Below are 17,002 nucleotides of genomic sequence, written 5' to 3'. Positions count from 1 at the left end.
AGAAAGCTGTAAACCTGAACATTTTAATTGTAGTTGCTACTAGAAATTCTCAACTATCTAGCTATACTTTTTTAGCAATCAGAGTCTAATGACAACACTGTAAGTTCAAATATGGGCTGCCTTGGCTTAGCTGTGAGGGCAGTGTCTCCCTTCTGCCTGATAAGTAAAAAGTATAACTCTGTTTTTACTTTAAGAAAGAAGGGCCAATTCTGAGTACCTGAAAAAATATCAGGAGAGTGGAGACAATACATTCCACTCAGAAGCTGCTGGCCTGCCCACCAAGGCCAGCACAACAACTTGCTTGTGCTTCAGTGCAGGATGGAATGCTGACTCTACTATTTAGGCGTGAGCTGCTATCAGCTTGTTGCAATTCAGTGTTGAGATAAAGGTATCAGTGAGACCAGTAAGGGATAATAGAAACCATAACATGCAAAACTGTAGGCAATAAAGTGTTACTTCTAACAACTACTTAAATTTCATACTTTTTCCCAAGTAGTTAGTTAAATGCTTTCCTTAACAAGAGGGAAGGAGAATAGGTTCCTCTTTCTAAAGGTACTTGGTTTATCCTTTTTCAGAAATGCAGAATATTTTTTCTTTGTATTTCCCTCCTTATACACTTTTACTTGACTGCTTTATTGATTCACCTATCCTAGTGTATTGCTGGGAGATCTCATTGTGGCCAAACCTAAGATTATGTTGGAGTTAATCTTGCAGCACATCATCCCTTCAATCCAAATGTTGCTGTATCAGCCCCAAACATTCACTCTAATACCATTTGAAATGATAATATAAGACAAGCCAGGTGAAAGTTTTTAGGTGTGAGTCACAATTAATCAGAAAAAAAAAAGATAACCAACAATGTGCAAAATAGAAAAGGGAATAGAATTCATCCTTCAGAAGCAGGGGAGAAACTTTCAGAACAGGTGTCAGACTACACTGAAAATCATTCATCTCTACTCCCCTATCTGTGTGAAGAAAAACTTTTTTTTTGCTGATATAAATTACGTACATGCTGGTTTTGAATGATACCATAACATAGAATGACTGCAGTAAAAGAGTGGTAGATGGTCCCTTTTGAAGATTTCTATGCATCTTTTAGGTACTGCAGGGAGAAGACACTAAGTCAAGGTATTTCTGAAAATTATTGAAAAAGATATTGTGGAGTTTGACTTTTTTTGTCAATTAAATTGAGGAAGAGAGTCACTGTATTAATAGTCAACATCAATGAAAGATGATTTATTAAGTAACCTGTGTCACTGACTGATATGTTCAGCAGCACAGGCAATTTGCTATTGGTAACTACTGGAAGAACACACTGGATTTTGCTTCTGTAGAGTCAAGGTCCTAGCATGAAAGAATTCAGTGTTGCAATACTTTAGCTCACAAAATGATGCTTGTGCATGTTGCAAAATGGGGGAGTCACAACAAAACACAGGAATTTTTTATGTTGCTTAGACATGCAGTGTTCAAGGTTTTAGATGAGTTAAAGCATGGGGGACATATTTGTCTGTGTTCCCCTGTTTCTTCTGTTTATTTTGATTTGCTGTGCGAAGTGTTCTGAAATAGATTTTTTTCTTTTTAGCACAAAGTTGCTTTGCAGTTAAACACTTGAAACAATCTCATTTTACCGATGAAGCAATTTTGTTTGTTTTTCCACACTAGTTTTGCCATTCAGGGCTTTAAAGATGCTGTTATGATGTCTCACAGGGCTCACTTGGAGGCCAGTGCAGAGAAATGGAACAGATTGCTGACATCTCTGGAAGAGTTAATCAAATGGCTAAATGCAAAAGATGAAGAACTGAAAAAACAAATGCCTGTTGGAGGGGATGTTCCAACCTTACAGCAGCAGTATGACCACTGCAAAGTAAGTTGCTTAAGTTTTATGGATAGGATACTATGAATTATAGAATAAAGCTAATTTTTTTTTATAGAATAAAGCTAATTTTGCTTCCTGGTGACTAATGTCTATAGAAAGCTCTATGTCTCCAGCCATTTTGCCTACCTACCTTGCCCAGTAAAGCACAACTAAGATATGCTATAAAATTTCATCTAAACGATTTTTGAGACATATGTATCTAAACTTTTTTTTTCTTTACTGTTCCTTGATATTTTTGGAATTCTGATAGGTGAAACTGTTATTTTACTCTAAAAGTTAAGGAAGGCGTGCAAAAGTAAGAAGTGGCCAAGAATCATGAAAGCAAAGATGAATGTAAATTCAGTAAAATTGTGAACAGTGCCTTTCTACATGTTACTAAACTCACCAGTGATAGCAGCCCCCTACCCATGCACATTTACACTGCAAAGATGACTCAAAACTATTTTAGAGAACTACAATTCTTCTGTGCCTTGTACTGTTGTAACTATAGCATGCTGTTCGAGTTTTCTGGTTTTGCTTGTTCTGTTCTGGTTTGTACATGATAGACTATTAATTCCTAAATACTTCTTGACAGTAAAAAAAGTCACTTGCATATGCATTTCTTTATTCATGTAGCATGTAGAGTCTGTCTTGCCAACTCTGATCAGTAATCAAGTGAAGATGGTTTTGCCATTGGAAAAATTCAATCTAGTAAAGCTGGTTCCACCTCATTTGTTGATCTGTATGGTGTAAGCAGAGAAAGAGCACAAGGCAGCTTTATATAGCTGCATTGTGATAAATATGCAGCTATATAACTGTGTGATAAATATGTTCCCCTCTGCCAACTACACTAGTGTCTTTTCTGCTGTGGTGTTTGATGAGGGCAAAATTTGAGTTTGGAAAAACTTACTAACCAGAAATACTTGGAATACTGTGGGGAAGTATAGAAAATGTAGTCTGTCATGAGCATCACTTTTGCATCTTCACTCCAAAATAGAAGTGCTTAAGGAAATCTGCACATATATCTTCTTAATTTAGTCTTTTAAAGTAAATTTATTAGCATAAACTCAGGAACTTTGTTTCTTGAGAGTTCACCTCTTCCTAATCCACTTAAAGCATCATGCTCTGTTTGTAGGCACATCTGCTGTGATTCTTTTTATAATGATCAAATGGTGGATTACTAGTGCCAAAGAGCAATAAAAGGCTGAAACAGAGCCAAATATAATTTTGAAGGAGGTCAGTGGAAGGTGGTAGACCGCTACAGGTCATTTTCTAAAGGCTTGTCTGTGTCTTGTGTAGATTACACTATGTGCATGATAATAGCAAAGTACTAGTAAGTGCCTCTCATCTGAAGAACTCCATTTGATCAATAAAACTGAGGCTTTATTCTGAACTGGAAAAGTTTAGTAGTAATGGTGCTGGATGGCTCGTTTGGACCACTAGTGAACTGCAGCAGTATGAAGGAGAGAGCACCTCTGGGGTGTTTAATCCTTGCCCTTGTGTTTAAAGAATAACTGATATTTTGTTATGTGTCAAGGTTAAGACTCTAGTGAGTGCATTCAGGAGCTTTTGCAGATTATTCTTTCATTTTTCAAAAAGGCAATTTTCTTGCAATGTCATAGTGAGTGACATAGTTCCCTGAGTCAAGTATTTAATATGAGCTGCACTAATGGTCTGCAACAGCATGAAGTTAAAGCAACCCTAAATATAACTTTATTTTTTATATACCTATGCCAGCAAAAGTACTGTATACACTTGCCGATATTTCTTAGATGATGTCTGGATGACTATTTCCAAACAGTTATCTTGTTAGGGGGAACCAAGAGATCCCCATATATCTTGTAATGATACTGTGCTACACCAAATACCAATTATTAGCAGGCAGCATTTCACATTCTGTTGAAGTATTGCTTATTAGCTATTGCCAGAGGAGGGGAGCTGAACCACAGCTGTCTATTGGTTTGATTCTAATGGCAAGGCAATGCTTCACTGCTGTTTCTTAGCAGGAGCTGTTCATTCCTTGCTGAAGTTGCAGTTTACTAATAAACTTGAACAAGCTGAAAAGTTGTGGTTTTTATAGATAGAAAGTGAAAACTGAAGGGGGAAAAAAAAAAGCCAACAAAAAGCTGACAAAATAAAACTCCAAACCTTCTAGAAGCCCTTCTGCTTCCTCAGCAAGGTTAAGTGATTGGTTGATGTGGTTAGGATGCTGGATGAAGTGTCTTTGGTTGAGAAGCACAAGTTTTATTCCTGTGATTTTTATTCATTTTCTTTTCAAAAGTTTATGCCAAAACTGCCCTTTCAGTAGATTTTTTGTAAACTTTATGTAATTCCATGTTGTCAGTTACTCTGTGCCTTGTAGTGTGGGTATTGCCGGCTGGTGTCACTTGCTTTGCCTTTAAGGTGTTCCATTTGGAATATCCTTTTAAGCTGAGAGTTTTCAGTGTTTCAAGTTTGAGGCGTAACTGTGTCAGATGAATATTGCAAAGATATGACTTAATTTCTTTAGCTCTGAAGGATACTCCCTTTATTCCACCTCTCATTACCAGCTGTCCTGGTACTTTTAAAAATGTTTCTTTGCCCTTTCTTCTTCAAGTGCTAAACCTCCTGAACATTTCATTTTTAAGATTTACTTTTGATCAATGGGGTTTTTTTATTCCTTGTTGAGTTTCTGCAGCACCACATCAGCTCCCCTTGAAAAGCTTCTCCCAGTTATGTTTGTGTGTCTCTGCTCTCCTCTTTCCTTTAGTTTCATATCTGAGTGTAGATTTGAAGTTTTCTTAATGCAAATTGAACAGTTCCATACCTCACTTTGTCACCACTACTCTGTGACCCATTTTCTCCAATTTTCCACTTGCTTGCCTGATCTTGTCCTTGCTGGCACTTCAAAATATAAGTGGTAAAATAGTAGCTCAGCTCTGCAAGAGGTGTCCTCATGATATCTCATCTCCTTTGCTTTCTTTTTCTGAGTTCTGTTGTGTTAGCATTATTTTTTGCCTCTAGTTACTCAATAATTGTTGTTTTTCTTAACCTAATTTTTCCCCCCCTCAGGTACAGGGGATGAATTCTTTGCTTCAACTTAATGGCACTAATTCTATAGACCTCTGTTAGTATCCCCCTCCCTTAGTACTTGGCTTCAGCAGTGCTAGATAGATAAATACAGTATTATGTGACAGTTTGGGTTGGCTCACATTGTTTGGGTGCTACTGAGATCTGTTTGGACAGGAGGAAATAAATGGTTTGCTGTTTGATTTTTAAACTTGTTTTTGTTTTAGATAGCTCTCATTCTTTTGTGTTTTAAAAGTAAACATTACACAGAGTACTGTTAATAGGTTGAATTAGGGCAACAGATTTAGCCTGTATTTCCCAGGTTAACAGAAATCTTTCAGGATGTAGCAAATATTTATAATTTTTTGACTTTTTTGTGTTTTTCAGCCAGACTTCCATCGTCTGGAAGTTTATCACATGCTAAATGCTCAGCCTATCAATGAGCATATCCAGTCTGGGTGTTGAGTGTTGCTCTGTGTATTGCAGGGAGCAGGACAAGAGGAAGCTTAAACAATGGTACATGAATTTCCTATTTTGATTATTCTCAAAATTTCTTTGTCTTCAGAAGAGGGGTTGTGGAGCAAGAAATCCCAAGAATACTGGAAAATTTGGGACGCTGAGAGGAAGTTTAAAAAGTACCTGAGCTGAAAAGTTGTTCATAGGGAATGTGCTTATAGCTGTGCTACATTCACACTCCAGAAGTGTTGGACACAGGGAGAGGTATATAGGGGAAAAAAAAACCAAAACAACTAAAGACACTTACCTTTTCAGAGTTTATTGCCAATTTTTTTCCTTAATTTCAGTTTCTCGCTGTTGCTAGTTCTTAGCAGCTCATGTTTTCCTTTCATTTTGTTCTTTACCAGTCTTCCTTATAAATATTTATTTAGGATTTTAATGTGTGTGATGCAAATTTTGATCAGCTGCATAGACTAGGAACAAAACCCACACCAAGTCACCAAAATTGAAAAACCAAAACCACCATCCCAAACCTGTTTCTCCCAGCCTCTAATCCTTGAAAATCCACCTCCTGCATGCATATTTCAGTATGCCAGAAAAGAAAATCTGCAAAAATACCATGAAAAATCAGTGGGCTGGTTTTGTGCTTGTGGAAGTACCTAGAGTCACACGTTTGTACAAGAGGAGGCAGCACAGATACTGGCACCTTGTTCTTTGGAGATGCACTAAGACCTTTATGTATCTCACTTTCCACTGGAAGAGTTTCTGACTGTAGCTTTTTGGAAGTGTTCTTTTGCTAAAATACAAAGACTCCCTAAAACCCATAAATCACTGTGGTTTAGATTCCAGAGAGAGAACCAGGACATTTCAAATTAAGCAGAAATGGGTACCCTCTTGCATAAATCCTGTTGGCATGTGTCTGCATAAATGAACAAATGTCTAGCTAATGCTAAATAATGCATGCATCTTGGATCAAAGAGATGCTTAACTTAGCTTCATTTGAGCTCAGAATGAATTGGCAAAGGACCTGTGAATGTTTGATTGATAATTTTATATCTACGGATAGGTCATTAATATTTTAAATACTCTTCAAACTTTTTAGGGTTGCTGTCTATGTATTTCATGTTTCAGACTTGTTTTCTTAAAGTAATCAAATTATGAAAGTTGTAGTATTTCAGTATGTTTTACTCAGCTGTTTTCACTTAATCAAAGGTGTTAGCATAGCCAACTGGAAACTACTTTCTACATGTTGTTATCCCCTCAGGGTGCCTGTAATTCTGGTATTCTCTTAAACAGTGGGAAAAGTCTATGAGGAAAAATCTATTTCTAGCCTTAAACTTTTCTTTGGTCTTTCAGTTTGCCTGTCTGACTTTGGGCAATGGGCTTCTTCTTAAATTAATTCCTACTTAATTATTTTAGATTTGTTTTTCTGGTATATTTTCTGTATTAAAAACTGTTTCCATGTTAGGCATTATTAAATCTAAGAATGAAAAGAGAAGCATTAAATTATTGGTGCTGCTTTAGGCTATACCCTTAATGATAGTATAGAAAAAGCTTTATTAATTATTTCTCATTTCATCACATAAGACACAAAGCATGCAAAATCTCTGCTACTTAGAGGTGGTCAGCTAAATTGGTTGGTTGGTTAATGGGTGGTTGCTAAAACATTAATTTTTACTGCAGTGTGAGCTATGAGGGAGTAAGATGGGACATTTAAGTTGTCCATGGTTGGAAGTGGAAAAGCAATACAGCCTCTTGCTTAGAGGAAGAGCTGCAACTTGGTCTGATAGACAAGGATGTGGTGGAAGTAGGAGCTTGAGCAAGATGCACCACACTGCTCTGAAGTGGCTCTTTAAAGTCAGGATGTGGTTTGATGTGGTTTGAAAAACTACCTGCTCTATCAAGAAGGGGAATAACCTTCCCAATAGTCTGTCAGCATTACTGAGGGATATGAGAGATCTTTAAGTAAACTTGTAAGGGATAAGAGTTTTTTAAGAACTCTTGAAATTTTTGCATATTTGAGAGTCCTGAATGTTGATTATTGGTGAAAAAAATCTATTGTACTACACTGAAAGTTTGTACTGTTCAAGGACAGTATAACTCATTAATCTTGAACTGAGACTTTTCTTTGTGACGTGTTTAGGAGGAGGAAGTGGAAATTGTGGTTGGGAATACTTTGTTACAGGAGAGGAAGAGTGTAGTTAATACCTGAAGTTAAATGAGGGTCCTCAAGTGGACAGACTTAAATCCATTGCTCACTAAGGATTTACTTAAACTGATTTGTATGTTACATTAATGATTCAGGTGTGTGTCACTGCTCTCCTGGGCTTTTTCTCCAGAAGAATTATGTGTTAACAAAAGCATGGGACAAAGAATGAAGTATTAAATCAGGATGCCAGTGCAGTGTATTTTTAACTTTGACAAAAAATAGTTTCTCCTGGCTGTATTTCATCTTGTTCCCAGAAGTGTGGCTGTCTTGCGATAAGTCAGGAAAGTTGCAACGGATCAGTACCTAAAATAATAAATAACCTGGATAATGAAAGAACAAATTATTCTGTCACTAATGCAGAGTAAAGCAGGTTATCTTACTGTGGAAAAAAACAATTCATAAACATTTTTCCAGTACAGTAAATGAAACATTTCTGTGGGGTTGCCTTTTTCATAATACCATTTTGATGTATACAGCACATGCTGTTCTTTCCTGAAGACCCATTGTCTCATTTGTTTTAATCAAAGACTCTCACATAAATTTTTAGGACCTCACTGGGTCTTTTTCAAAACACTGAATAAAAGAAGATTTGTAGATATCCTCAAATACTTAAGAGGTCATTCTGACATTGCTGTGGAGGAGAATGCTTGTGTCATAAATTAGGCTTACATTGCAGAAACAGCACAGCAATCAGCCTTTCTTTTTGTCCTTAAAAGGCTGCCTGTTTCTATGGTGTTTTTTTATTTCACCTCACAAAAGACCACTCTAGCTCCATCGTTGTTAGTAGCTGCCTATCTACAACTAATGATGTCTTGTAACATCTTGATGCACTGAAATGTACCAGACATCTGTTTCACTCCCGTGTCTTCAGCTGCAATACCGTGACTGGCTGGCCTGACCTTCAGGGGTGAGCCATGAGCACAGCCAGGGAAGGTGATGGAGCACAAGCATATTAGTGACTGATTTTTAATCTCCACCCGTAAGACAGCGACTCTATTCTCTCAGCTACCTGTGTTGTTCATCTTGCTGTGTTCTTCTGACTCTACTATATCCTTAGGGAATTAAAGTGACTGCTATTGTATGTGATACTTAGGATGAAGTTGCATCAATGCAATGTTTGATACTGTAATACAACAATGGCTTTTAGTTTTGTAATTTCTGAGGATGCCCAATATTTTGTTGGCTATTTTTGTTTGCAGTGGCATATTAAGCAAATTATTTCTGGGACCTGGCAATGAAACTCCCAAGACCTTTTTTTCTAAGCTGCAACTGCTTGGAAAAATGCTCATGGATTTCAATTTGTGTATGCTTTTTTCTAAGATCAATTAGTATTTCAATTGCATTTAAAAATGCTGGGTACCACCTGAAACCTAAGGATGATATGTCACCAGATGAGCTGCCTGACTGGATCCCAGAGATGGGATGGTATAAGGAAATGAGACAGGGCATTTCTTTGAATGCAAATATTGTTTTTTGCTGAGGTCTGTTTTTCTAAAGGCAGAGAGCCAGGAAAAAAACACTGGCACAGTCACAGTGAATCTGTTTTTTCAACTGGCGAGTGCTGCTAGAGAGCCACAATAATACAGGGTCCACTGCCATATTTTTTCCAGATGCTTTCATAGCCTGTATTAGAGATGAAAACTGTTTTCCCTGCTCATACCTTTCTCATTTTCACACTAATCTGAAGTTCTTTCTATATAGTCAATAAAACCAGCTAAGGTTTCCTTGATTTCTCTGTGATCTGTTTTGATAAACCGGATCACTAAGAAGAAACTTATTCTATTTAACAAGGCTGTTCACTTGTCACTCAAGGTGTCAACTGGAGCTTGTAGGGATTAATGCAAATCTTAAGAACCTTTTTATATAACTGTCACTCTTCCATATGATTTTTGTGCAAATGCTAGAGAATTTTAATTTCTTTCTTTTTGTTTTCTCAGTGGACAAAGTCCCCTATGTATCACTGTTTTGGAGAAACTGAACAGAAGCATTAGTTTATGATGTGCTTCTTAAATATGCAGTAAGAGAGAGGTCGTTACCACTTTTAAATCCTCCTGAAACTTACTTCATTTGCAATAAGTTTGGTGAAGAATCTTTATTTTCTATTAAGAGCATCTTAATCTAGATTCTGTTTCTTGCTGGTGCAGGCAGGCTCTTTAGGGAAGAAGAGTATTTATTCCAGTTAACTCCGGACCTCAAGGATCCTCAATCCCTTGTTATTACAGTCAGTAATCCACCCAAGGAAGATCAGCAATAAATTGGAAAAACTGTGTTTCCATGGCAGCCACCCACTCCTGTTTTCATGCAGATTCTAGAGACTGAAGGTTAGGTTTCAAAATAGGGGAGGGGATGGGATTCTGCTTTTTCTATACTTGTTTGTTAGTTTTTTTGTTTTGTTGCATTTTTAGAATTCAAAGGTAGGTATTGGTTTAATGAGCAAGGTAATCTCACAGGAGGTATTTTTTTCTATTTTGTTTTCTTTCCAAAAACTCTTAACCATAGCTAATAGTTGTTCCTAGATTACCACACATCTGTATCTTCTGATTGGGGTTTCAGTGAGTTTCTCTCCTCCAGGATGGTTATTCTGTGGGGCTGGGAATTCCTAGGAATGTTACTAGAAGCTGTTTTCTCTGAACTTTTGGTGTTTCAGCTTTGGATGCCAGTGGGTGCTAAATCTAAAATGATGCTTAAAGATTTGAATCTTTCTTTTTAGGGAAGCTGCTGGAGGTTATATTTTTGCTAACATGTGTTTCCTGCAAAGTGAATTCTGTGCTGCACTTCAGAGAGGTGTTATATTGGGTCTAGGGTTCCCACTCCTACACCTTGAGCTTCTAGAGGTTCTTATCACTTACAGACTCATCCAGAGTTAGTTGTTTTGAGGGAAAGAGGGAGGTTTTTTTCTTTTAATCAGATTTGGAACCTGAATGCTCATCTTGTGAGGCTGGCAACATGATTCCTTTCCTTGTGTCATTTAGAGTATTGTCAGTAGCTGTCCATAGACTTGGGGTACCCTGAGCTTCAGTATTAAGGTACAATTCCTCCATATAGTGCTGTGCCTGGTAGGTCTGCAGTGTCTGCACTCATTCCTTAGAGTTACTGGAATTACTTTGTTTTAATCAGTAGGTTACAGAATTTTATGAGCGTGGTGTAATTAAGATAGAAAATATTTGCTTGACAGTGGCTGCTGGTTGTGGAGTTTGTGTTCCTTTTGGTTTATGTCTTGGCTTTGGGGTAGCTCTTTAGGGCACCTCTTTCTAGAAGGAATGCTGTGCTGTCCTCACACATTTACTACTAATGAGTTATTTTACATGATTAGTTGGTCATCTTATAATTTATTCCCCTGTAATGTGTGAGGATACTTTAAAAGCATCCTGTACAAAACTTAAGTTTTCTTGAGGGTCCTTTCTATCTTGTTGCTTAATGACAATGGAGCATTATGTCAGTGCTAGTAGTGAAGCTACCATGTCTTAAAGTGGTTTCAAGCACTATATATTAACTGGATATCAAATTTCATAGCCTGCTCTGCTAAATAGACAATACAAATGCACTAACTGCTGTGACATGAGCAGCCTTTTCTGCTTCTGCAGTGAATGAAGATTAACGTTAATTTTAGTTTTTGATAGTCTGAGATGCCATGCTATTACTGACACATGACTGTGCTTTTAGGTGGTTGCTGTGGTTATCCCTGTGATACCTCAGGTTTTAGCTTTTATATTTTTCAGATTCAGAACTGCTTTTGTGTGTAGTTCTGAGCTTCATGTGAAGGGATGGTAAGCTCTCTTTACAGAGTAGCTAGACAAAACAATTTCTTCTCTAGCTGGGGACCAAGAACAACTGATCCAAATTTCAGGTCCACAAGCATAAACAATGTGGACTGAAGAGAAAAAAAACAGGGATGGGACTTCACCAGCAAAAGCTATTACTGGATAATTAACTCCAATATGCTAATGGACCAGAACTTACAAAAGTAAGAGACCTCGTGACTGGTCATCCAGTTTGTGACCATTTTGAGTTCATCTTGGGTGTAGCCCTGGCTGGGCTCTTGTACTGCCCAAGGTGTATCCATTGAGGCCTTTAATAAATACCTACTTTATTCTTTAACTCCGTGTAGCCTCTGTCCTAGGTCAGCCTTGACAAGGCATCACCTATAACCTGTTTCTCTGTAGGACAGATTTTGAGGGGCTATGGGAAGCTGAATAGTTCCTCTGAACTTCTAGCCACTGGGGCTGTTTCTTAAAGGAACTGCATAGCCTGTGGTGAGAGAGAACATTTCAAAGATATTCTCAAAGAACTTAACAGTTGCTGCTAATGGTAATTAATGGATTTTATGATATGGATAATGGATTTTAGAGCTTTCTTGTTAAATGAATGTGTAAATCTAGAGAAAAAAATCTCTATGCCAATATTTGATGGTATAACAATATGCCAATGATATTTCCTGTTGTCAGCAATTTTGTGTTTGCAAACAACATTTAGAAGCTTGAGAGAGAGTAAACCAAAGCCATAAATCATTAAAATGTTCTGATACATTTATTTTCCCCTTTGTTTGAAGTCGGACTGAATTTTTTGCATTCTGTTATTAAGGAATTTTTAGTCTAAAGGTCCTAATATAGGCAATAGAATGGATTTTTTAAAAACCTGCAGACTTCCTCTCTCTTGAAACAGCTGTTTTGCAACTTATATGCTTGAAGAATTTTTAAAATATAAAGTAAAATATTGTGATTAATGAAAGGACTATTTTATAAACAGTCATTAAAAAATACATACTTTGTAAGTCTGTGATTTACTTGGATCTAAATTAAAATTTTCAGTACCAACAGAGCTTTGAATGATTGAATCCAATCATTACTTTTATTAGTATATTTTTTATTAAGCCAGTGTAACAGGTCAGCAAGAATTTAATATTAGCACTAATAGAAGAGAGAATAGTAAATGAGATAGTTTTAAAGAAATTACTGGAACAAATACATCATTTTTCTGTTATATATTACTACATGTCATCTAAAATGTCTTTTCACCTTGTTCTAGATTTTATACAGTCTGTATTTATTTACCTTGGAATCAATCTGATATGAAGTCTTCCTTGTTTGTTTCTATTCTTAAAATAACAGCTATTGGTAAATTTTCTCTTTTGTGGTTCCATGGTCTTTTTGACTGATGGATATGCCTCAGAAGAGAGAGGCTAGAAGTTTATATAAGCATTCACTACCTTGAAGGGATAAGGTTCAAGCCAGGGAAGAAACCGTCCAACAGAACAAAATACCGACAGGGTAGCATTTTGATGCCTTGAAAGGAGAGGAAAGACTAAAAGGAGAGGGAAGACTAATTGTGAAAATATTTTTATCATCAAATAAATGCAAGGAAGGGGGAGGGTGTAATTTTTAAGTAAATTCCAATAGTATCTGGTGATTTTATCCTGTGCATGTGATTTTTCCATCTCAAGTTTTGTAGCAGAGAGATACTGAGCAATACTTGATGCTGTCATCAACGCTGTGTTCAGCACCTGCCATCACACTGGGCAGGGACGTTTTCAGGAGCCTCAGTCCTTGATACAGAAACAAGTCCCCAGGCTTTGACTAAAAAACAAACTGCTACAAAGCAGTCACACTTGGTTGAAATCACTCCTTTTCAATAGGTCAGCTTCATTTGGGATGATTTTCTGATGATCTTGTATTCTTCTGTATGATCATGCAGATAATGCCTTCTGACATTTCTGGCTGCTACAAGATTCTTAGTCCAGTAAGCATGGGTGCTTGGCTGCAGTTTTTCAAACCCTTTCTTCACCTGTCTCTTCCTACTTATGCTTTGCATGGTGCTGGTGCAGCAGCACTAGAAGAGAAGGAAAAAGTTATTATCTTAATGCTAGATCTATGAAGGAGTGGCTAGTGGTAAGCACAGCACAGTATATAAAACAAACAAACAAACAAAACCCCCATGGTGTTGTAAAAACAAAGGTACTTTTATTGCTAGAGAGAAAACTAAACAGACACAGGTCAGATGTAAATCACATTATTAATGCTGTTCTGGAAAAACAGCTTGGGTACCAAGATGATGTGTGTGGCCTAAAAAAATCTTGACATACTGCAAGTAAATGTGCTTACTGCATTTTGGTTATACTCACAGAAGAATGTGAAGGGATTTCTAAGAAAGCAATGACTTCAGAGTTAAAAGCACTGAAGCTAGTGCACCCTATTGCTACGTATAGTATAAATGAACTAAATCCAAGAAATAAGTGAAATTCTTTTACTTTTTAAAAAATCTGTATTATGGTGTACTCTTTTCCCTAAGGTTTCTGGGGAAAGAGAACAGTATATAGGTATCTTGCTGCTTTTGCATGTTTTCACCTTTATTTAAATGGCTTTAAGTTGACAATCTGCATTTCTGGGAAATGGATGCAGATATGTTGAAGTATTCTTTGGCATTCAGTCACTAAAACCAATTCTACTTTCTGACTTTGAGACATTCCCTGTGTTCTCAGTGTTATTGTTTATACCTTCAGTATTTTACTTATTGCTTTTACTTTTCTCCATACCTTTACTAGATAACTTTGCCATCGCTTGGAACTTATTTCTAAGTATTGAGAACTAAAAATAAGAATTGGATTTCATGGTTTTGTTTTTGGTTTTCCTTAATGAGAAATTGTTTGTGGTTTCAAATTCTGTTTCTAAAGGAAAAGAAATCCTGTTTAATACATGCTGGTTCTACTATATATAAAATATTACAATTCTTTGCCTGAAGAGCTACAAATAAAAAAGCTTGTCATAGGAAGAAACAAAGCAGAGAATAGAAATGAAGTGAGAGAACATGAGTAATAAGTCTGTCTTCTGATCTCTGTGATGTGTGCACCCTATATTGGAAAGTATTCGTGGAGCTGAGTTAAATAGCCCTGCTTCACAGAAGTATTCTAAGTCCTGGTATCTTTCTCTAATTTACCCCCCTAATCACTATCAGTTATATTAAATGACTCTTTTCTCATGGGCAGAAAGCTGATTTGTAGTCATTCAAAAAAATGGCTTATGACAACTTTTGCAATCAGTTTAAGTAGGGCCTTTTTTCTTTTTTTCCAGGTTAACAGTCATTCTTATAGAATTATTTTGAATCAAGGAATATGGTTTATGTGAACAGACAATAAAAGAACTTACCATGGGTGCAAATAAGGCAAAGTTTTATCATTATTGTCCATGGATATTTTGCAGAACTTTTCCTGGATTATTTTAATTTCAGTCTTTTTCTACTGAATAAAACCCGAAGCAGATTGTTAAAATCAAATAGCAAACTCAGTGGGAAAGGAGGAGGGCACAACTCTGTAACTGGGTGATGGAACACTATTTGAAAACACTGACAATTTTCAAGTGGGTTTGCTCAGTGTTTTGTATTAATATACGTATACTGAATGCCCAGCAGTATTTTATATTTAATTTCTCATTAGTGAAACTGTCTGAAAGCAGCCATGTTCTTTTTTTTTTTTTTTTTTTTTGTTTGTTTGTTTTTTTGTTTGTTTGTTTTTTGCTTGTCCTATTACTTGAATTTTCAGGTCCAGCTGGATTTCCTGTTGCTTTTGAGATGTTGTTAAATCATCTATTTGAAAATGTGAAGACTGATCAAGGCTGTTGTGTTGGGCAAGTTCAGTTTGCAAAGGCATAAATGGAACTACTAAAGCAACATGCACTATTGCATATTGGGACAAGTTTGGGTGTCCCCTGTTTGACTAGGGGTTTAAACTTCCAGCAGACATCTATTTGTTATTTATGTTCTGTGTGACTCATATCAAGGGAAAATTCTCTGCTACTTGAAACAAATGCACATCCCCCACACTGGGAAAAAAAAAGTCCCACCCCACCACAACTATGTTGTGATACCTCCTGCATTGCTGCTGTGCCATATAATATATGAAATATTATACTTGGCTTGCCTTTTTAACCTTTTTTTTTCTTTTTTAAATGCTGTTGGCTCTTACAGAGGTGCCAGGTTCTGTGTTTTCATGTTCCTCTAATTTCTGATGGCAACTAGAATGAGCTGAAGGAGGTGACTTAAGCAGAAGGGAAAGTCATGTTGCCCTTAGGGTATTATTTCCTTATGACTCTCTCATAAATGCCTGGAAAATTTTCTGAAGTAGAGTATTTCCTCTTTCAAACACTACTTATTTTTTCCAGTAATGGTTTTATAGTAATCTTTCTGTACTGAGCAGATGTTTGATATAATAGCACACAATCCAGAGACAGGAAATTTTGGAAAAGTGACCCAAAGCAGAGATCCAGCATAATCTATCATGTCACAGTAACAAACTGTGTGGCAACAGCTTTACAAAGTCACTGTCATTTTAGATAGTTTTGAAAATGGGAAGCCATAGTGGAAGAGTTGAGAGCAAAAAGCTATGAGGGAGATTGAAGTAGACTGTGGTGAGGAAGACAGTTTGGCTGTTTGGTGATTTTTCATCTGTCTGTCTGGACCATTTGCTTCCGAAGAGAAACCAAAGTGACTGTTTCTAAGAAAGAGGAGTAATTGACATTGACAGGGTTTCTGCTTCTGAAAGGATTTCCAGTAGCAGTCCTCTCTCATGTATGCATGCATGCATACAGAGCAGGAACACTAGAGTTAGCCTCAAACTGCAACTGTTCCCTAGCATTTTTTTCTGCTTCAATATTCAGCTGGACTCTGTTGCCTTTGCTTCCTCCTCCCCTAAAGGGAATATTCATCCCCTTACACCATTTTCATACGGGAGAGGCTCTCTTGAGACTTTTTGCAGTGATCTGATTATTTATAATTTATAGGTGATGCTGTATAGTACATCTTTTTCTTAGTGATCACTATTCACTGTCAGGGATGCTGATGTACTCTTGCGCTAAGGAGGCTCATGTAGAGGAAACCTCTCAGGAGGTGTGGGCATGCTCACAAAGTGTATATTTTGTATATTGAATTAATTTTGTATATTGAATTAATGTTCATGGTTCTGCATATCACAAAGTTTCTTTTAAGTGCATTGAGTTTGAACTGTAATTACTAAAAGTTTTCTCAAGATCTCTGCATTAATATGGTAGGTACCATTTAACTGTGAGGTAGCTTATGATGCCAAACATATTTGACTTGTCCCATTGGTGGTTTTTTGAAGAAATGAAGAGGAATCTTAATCACACAAAATGAGCAAAAGGTGACCTGAGTTTAACTACTCTTAACAACAATGCAGCACCCAACTTGTTAATGGTGGCATCATTTCAGCTTGAAGAAACTAATGGCAATTCATCAATGCTCAGCAATCACACAGCCTAAGCAAACCCAAGCCAGTCTGTTGCCAGCAAGCAAAGAGGAATGTGTCTCTTATGTTGAAGAGATAGATGCTTATTGCTGAGGGCACAGGAAAATAGGCAGTGCTAACAGGATATTTGAGGGCTTTTGCTCAATTAAGTAAATAATAAAGCATTTAATATGCAGCGGATGTT

General features: G+C 36.9%; 1 protein-coding gene across 3 annotated transcripts in view; it reads left to right on the top strand.

Annotated features, from left to right (window-relative positions):
* UTRN (utrophin) overlaps positions 1-17,002 on the top strand; it is a 305,876-nt gene that overhangs the window by 191,815 nt on the left and 97,059 nt on the right. For all 3 annotated transcript variants that reach the window (XM_077782132.1, XM_077782130.1, XM_077782131.1), the window contains one exon: positions 1,708-1,864. In XM_077782132.1, coding sequence (XP_077638258.1) covers positions 1,708-1,864 — 157 coding nt within the window. The remainder of the gene's footprint in view (positions 1-1,707; positions 1,865-17,002) is intronic.

This window comes from Lonchura striata, chromosome 3 (genome assembly GCF_046129695.1).
Source record: "Lonchura striata isolate bLonStr1 chromosome 3, bLonStr1.mat, whole genome shotgun sequence".
Taxonomy (NCBI): Eukaryota; Metazoa; Chordata; class Aves; order Passeriformes; family Estrildidae; genus Lonchura; species Lonchura striata.
The sequence above is the reverse complement of the archived record's forward strand: the minus strand, read 5'-3'. Positions and strand labels throughout refer to the sequence as shown.